This window comes from Lathyrus oleraceus, chromosome 4, assembly GCF_024323335.1.
Source record: "Lathyrus oleraceus cultivar Zhongwan6 chromosome 4, CAAS_Psat_ZW6_1.0, whole genome shotgun sequence".
In the NCBI taxonomy this organism is placed as follows: Eukaryota; Viridiplantae; Streptophyta; class Magnoliopsida; order Fabales; family Fabaceae; genus Lathyrus; species Lathyrus oleraceus.
The window spans coordinates 436873966-436880045 of record NC_066582.1 but is presented as its reverse complement, the minus strand read 5'-3'; the positions used below and the strand labels follow the sequence as shown (position 1 = coordinate 436880045).

Genomic DNA, 6080 nt, shown 5'->3' with positions numbered 1-6080 from the left:
ACTCTATACCAACAATGTTTCTCACGCCCCATCATCCTCACCAACTCTCTACTGCGAACGTCAATCTAATGTTGCAATATGATGTGACCTTCATACAACTATTACATTGAGGATATTCCAATTTCATCCTCCAACGAATCTATTTCTTCATATATAAAGAGGTCTTGGAAGATTGGAAAGTAACAAACTGATTTGCATAGCAAACACATACGCTCAACGAACATACATGAAAGAGAAAAATAAAAGAAGTGTTTCGCACACTCGTACACTTAGAACATCTTCCTTGAATATCTTTGTTAAGTATAATATTTTATTTAAACTTGTGTATCTGTTTTTTGAAGCAACTTGTAAACATAAACCTTATTTATTTTAATATTTGGTTAATTTCCTTGAGAGACTAAGTGTAGTCAAAATTCTCAAGAAGTCATTGACAATTAGTCTTTGAGTTGTATTTCTTTAGAAGATTAGGATATAGTCAAAATTTCTCAAGAAATCTTATACTTTGTGCCTTTGATTTTGTTATAAATAAAATAAATTTTTGGATTTTAAATGAATGATACATAAAGATGATAATTATCATGAAGAATGAGAGGAGAGAAGAAAATGATAATCATCATGAATGGGAAGAGAGAAGAATATGAAGAAATGTAAGGAAAAAAATATTCTTAATTCAATATAAGATTAAATAGACATATAAAATCTAACCCTGTGATATCTAGTGATTAATTTTTTTTAAAATTTTAAATGAGGATGATAATGATCATGAAGAAGGAAAAGGGAAGAATACGAAGAAATGTAAAAAATAAAAGTTGAGAAGTCTTCATTCACCCTAACATTAAATTGACATGCAGGAAGATATTTCTTAGTATTAAATTTTAAAAATATTAGTTAAATTTAATATATACGGTGGATTTGAGACTCAATAATATTGTTCAATCTTAGTGTTGTGTCGAGAAAAACAATTGTGAGTCGAAAGTTTTGATAAACAAGTGAGAGAAAATTTCACACTAATTAGAAAAATAAAAATTGAATATTTTATAAATGAAAGAATCCACACATAAGATTTTGAATGAGTATATCATGTGTCTCGCACAAAAGTGTGTCGTAAGGAAAAAGTCTCAATAAATATAAATGTTATCTCAAGTTAGACCCTCAAAATTGATGAACCAACAAAATGGAGACCTCTTCAAAAGGTTGTGATGCAGATTCATTTACAAAAGTCTCGTTGCTTAAAAATTGAGCAATGTTGTTGACATCTCTAAAGATGTTTGAATGACTTGTACTGAAAGAAGGAAAAACAGCAAAAACATTGGTTTGTTAAGACATTCAATTGTTCAACATGAAAATTTATTTGAAAGGTTCCTTTCATTATCCTTACCAAAAACATGCAACTTTAACATCAAACTAATTCAGCTGAGTTTCATACACCAGTCATCATCAAACTAGTTTCATTGTGCATGGTTCCTAATGGCATAAAACTAAATGCTACTATAGCAGAGGCTTGTAAGCATAAAACTGCACTAAAGCTTACCACAGCATGATACATACATCTCCACCAATTGTACTCAACACTAAAATACAACAAAGACATGATTAGATAAGATAGCTCCAAGGATTTTACAGTCACTGCCAAAAACTCAATGCTAGAATCACACACCGTCACTTTCAGCAGGTAAACTTCAGAACCAAGCACAACAGATACCATTTACAGCATGCTATCGGTGAGGGCAGGTAACCTGCGGTAGAAGTTAACCGGTGCCGGTGGTACCTTACTCCGGAACATCGGGTGTCTCAAAAAGTAAAATCCACCTATAAGAATAGGAATCTGGAAGGGTGTCATATACAACACAACAGCAGACACAAGGCAAAACGCCATGAACATGGAGCTGGGGCGAGGATCAAGCCAGCTAACAAGTGCTTGGACTCTCTCTCCTTGAGTAGCTAAATCTCCAACAACACTCTGAACCCTTCCAGCCACACTTCTTAAGCGACCGTACCTCCATAGCACAATATCAGGGCTCTTTGTGGAAGGGAATGTATCAAATTCCTCATCAAGTTCATCTGTGGTCACTCCATCTGTGTAAGAGAGTTTGGAGTTCATGTGAGGAGGGTGTCTCGGGCGGAATCTCCAGTTCCACATGCCAATAACAAACACGTAGAGAAACATGGTTGGCATGATAAGTTCAGGGAAACACACAAGCATCAGAAAAAGAATGTGCACCAGCACCGTTGTCATAGGATGCTTCCAGGTGGAAACTTCCCCTAGCCATCGCCCTACAGAAAGAAATCCTGAAAACCCCGACATCAAACGGTAGAAATTTGCTTTGCTGCGTCTCATGCTCCAGAGATGAGACTTTGTGTCAGACATGTACTCAACTACCTCCTTTCTAAGAGGTGGTTCCGCCCTACTAAGGCGAGCAGCAACAACATTTACAGCCTGCTGTCGCAGCATTTCCTGTTCCATAACGTTAAGCGGCCTTTTGTAGTGCATTTTTGGCAAGTGAGGCTTAAAATACATTTGCATCAAATCAACCATTGAGTAACAAGAAAATCTAATAGCCAGGTTCGGTTCACCCATCTTTTTAACACCTGAAGGATGAAGCATTAGTAAAGGGTAAGAGTTTGGGTACACACGGCCGGTTTCAAGGGTTGAGATTCGGACCCGAACTTTACCAATCAGCAAATCTTTGTTATCTGAACCATTAACCTGACAATTGTCAAACACCCCCACAGTGAGAACTGTCGCTGGATCAAAAACTTCCCATGTGTACTGCTCATGGTATTTTGGGTCTAGACTATTACTGATTGTTCAAGTACGAACCCATTTTCGCCCATATTTTGCCACACAGTATGCATCTGATGTTCCTCTTCCATCCCTGGCTTTCATCGGGTGAAGTCCATCAACTTTTAGAATGCCGAGTTCTAAAACGCCGATTGGCTTCTTCCAGAGCTGCTTTGAGGTGGGTGTAAGATCACTGATATGATAAATTGACTCATCAAAAACATGGTACCCACCATCAAGATAGACACTAAGGTGAATCCTACTAGAAAATACATCATTTATCTTCCCCTGTTTCCCATTAATGAATCAGATAAAATAGATAGATAAAAAAAAATGTAATTTGGCCTTGAAAAAATAATAGAAAGAAAATGCATTTTTTTTAATGAGAAGTTATTTGCAGGATCAATTTGAAAGATTGTAGAAGCTATTATTTCAAGGTTTCGGGTAAATTCAATTCTAAAGACAAATTAATTTCATTTTTAAAAATCCAAACAACTTTGCAGTATGTTCAAGTCACGTTTTAGTTTAGGAAACATGTGTTTATGGACTTCAAGGCACAACCCAAAGGCTTAGTTGATGATACCATATGATTGATGCATTGGATAATCATTTATTGTAACATGTGAATGATGTGTGAATGATGTATGATTGTTATGTTATGTAAATGGCAGAAACAGCAACCAAAGAGCTTGAAAATAAATGTCAGTTCTTGGCTGATTAGAAAATCACAACCACAAGAACAAACACAAAAAAATCAGTTTCAAATACATTAAGTTTCCCCAGGAATAACACAAAAAAAATCTGTCATTCGGATCAAATAAATGAAATTCAAGGTGTTTGCCGAAACAACTACTAGTATTTGATTTAAAACAGTATAACCAACAAATGAATTCAAGATAAGGAAGAGTATAATTTATTTGTTGCGTTTTGCAGCACGCCTTCCCTGGCCCTTCTTGGGTGGCCCTTTACCTCGACGCTTCAACATTTCAAGCTTTGATAAACGTCTACATATAACAAAATAACAAATGTATCAATATTCTTGAATGGGTGGAAATGAATGTAAGATAAGCTGTAAAAGATATGTCAAATATTCTGAACTTAACCCATAGTATATATCCTTCACAAACTTTGGCAGCACAATTTCTAGGCTGATGTTAACAGAACGCACTTGATGCAATATGGTCAAATTCATTGGGAAACCATATCCATACTTCATCAAATTTGAATATAGAATAAGTTTTCACAAGACAAAAAAAGTAGTCTTACAAAATTGATAATATCAATGAAACACATCTACAAAATGGAACCAAAGTTCATATATAAAACTTTACTCTCACCCACCAAAAAAATAAACTATAAATAGAATATCCATGTATGAGGTAGAGTCAGTTTGTTAGATATACATACTAAGAATGACAATGTAGAGTACAAGCTGGGTGAGTAAAGTTTGAGGGTAACAATTACAAAAAAAAATACTATTTACTATTTTTAAAGGGTGTGACTGAGGTAGGTTTATTTTAAACAGACCAGAGGGAGTATATATATATCCCCTTCGGCTCATCTTCCCCAAGAAACTCATCTTTCTCTATTTCACACTCAGCTTCGTTCCTTCCTCATCTACCAAACACAATTAACACCTAGCTAGCTAACACCCTTCCTACATTTCTTCACTTCACTAACTTACCCATCTTCACCCGCACTTCACATTTCGCAGACCCGATTGACGAATCAGCAGCTCATTCGTTCTTCACTAGAGTTAGATTCAAGGCCTTAGATGCGATAGAAAAAGATCAGTACTTCAATTATTGTTAAGATCAATTCATCTTCACAAAATGGAAGAGGCAACTAAAAGGATATGTGTTGAATGAAAGGAGCTAGCAAAACAGGCCAGCAACCATTTGGTTTCATCTTCTTCATCCCATAAAACCAATTAATTCTTTATTAAGAATAACTTTGGCCACTACAAGAAAGCACACACCGATCTCAACTTTCAGCCTAATGTGATGGATATGAATTGTCGAGGATTGATGACTTATTTAAATTTGTGGGGTGCAGAAAAACCTTGATGAGGGGACTTTCGGTGAAGGATATAGGAAATAGTAGTTTCAGTTCATTACATATCTTATATAGTTACCCTTTAAAATCCCATTCTACCCCGTTACCATTACAATGGGTTTCTGTTCATTACTGCATAACTCAATTTGAATTATCAAACCCCTTCACTAACCCAATTAATAGAAAAGTGACTTTATGACACTATTCCATCAGTTTATAAAAATATGGTAACCCCACTAAGAAAAAAATCAAAAAACTACACCATAGAGTCATAAACACAAACACATAGAGAGCAAATCCAAGAAATTTTTTTCATTACAATAGACTTTTATTACCTACATCACACAAATTGAATTATCAAACGCCATCATACACCCTATCAAAAAGAACTGAATTTTACAACACTACTCAATCCATTAATAAAAATAGAACAAACCTAACATAAACAAAACTCCAAAACAAAAGAATATTATTTCACAGAGGCATAAACACAAACACATAGCGGGCAATCATTAATATAAAGAGAAAGAGCAATTACTCTTGTTGTTGACGAGCCATAACAAGAGGGTCATCTTTGTTGATATCATGAGGGTACCATTGAGCGACTTTTTCACCAAACATTTTCATGCGGAGAATTTTGTGAGCAGATTTCTTGCCGGTTGGGTTCAATTGATGACCGAATATCGTTGCTCGTGCAGAAGACACTCCTTCACCGATTGCCAGGGTTAACATCTTCTTCAAACCGCCGTTAGCCATCGTCGCTCCCACTCTCTGTATGCGTTTTGCGACTGAGAAGTGAAAGTGAGTATGTTTTGGTAATGGTTATTGAATTCAATCTTTTATGTAATTATAATTTTACCCCTGTACTTATTCACTTTTTAATTGTGGCACACTCAATGTTTTTAATTAACTTTTTTGACCTGTTTGTGACCTTTTTAAAAATAAAGATTTTTCTTTTAAAATTTCTTTGTTACAAAAAAAATTGTTTTGATATAAAATACTTTGAAATAGAGTAGAAGTCATTTGAAATAGGGCCTCTTTAAATTAGTTTTCAAAAATTATATTTTAGTTTTTAAAAATTGAAAAAATGAAAATTTATTTGGATCTACTATTTTACAAAATTCTATGTTTTTGTTTTTTACTTTTCAATTTTTAAACTAAAATTCAGAAAAAAAACACTATTTCCATGTGATTTTGTAATATTTTACCATTCATTTATAAAATTCAAGTAATTAAATACTAA

At 34.4% G+C, this 6080-nt stretch overlaps 2 protein-coding genes across 2 annotated transcripts; both read right to left on the bottom strand.

Moving 5' to 3' along the window:
- Positions 1-1434: 1434 nt before the first annotated feature.
- On the bottom strand, positions 1435-3377 carry LOC127075946 (FT-interacting protein 3). The gene has a single exon (XM_051017483.1). It carries the CDS (start codon positions 2603-2605, stop codon positions 1706-1708), a length of 900 nt encoding a protein of 299 aa, XP_050873440.1. The 5' UTR covers positions 2606-3377; the 3' UTR covers positions 1435-1705.
- A 147-nt stretch (positions 3378-3524) lies between these two features.
- LOC127075947 (uncharacterized) lies at positions 3525-5680 on the bottom strand. The gene is made up of 2 exons (XM_051017484.1): positions 5376-5680; positions 3525-3786 (listed from the first exon to the last, which is right to left on the bottom strand). The coding sequence occupies exons 1-2, from the start codon at positions 5591-5593 to the stop codon at positions 3696-3698; spliced, it is 309 nt and encodes a 102-aa protein (XP_050873441.1). The 5' UTR covers positions 5594-5680; the 3' UTR covers positions 3525-3695.
- Positions 5681-6080: the final 400 nt, after the last annotated feature.

What these genes read in the sequence shown, in the direction of transcription:
- LOC127075946 (XM_051017483.1), bottom strand. Translation starts at nt 2,605, where the DNA reads ATGCTTCATCCTTCAGGTGTTAAAAAGATGGGTGAACCGAACCTGGCT.
- LOC127075947 (XM_051017484.1), bottom strand. Translation starts at nt 5,593, where the DNA reads ATGGCTAACGGCGGTTTGAAGAAGATGTTAACCCTGGCAATCGGTGAA. An exon ending in ATGGCTCGTCAACAACAAGA is followed by an intron (nt 3,787 to 5,375) that starts GTAATTGCTCTT and finishes TGTTATATGTAG; the next exon opens with ACGTTTATCAAAGCTTGAAA.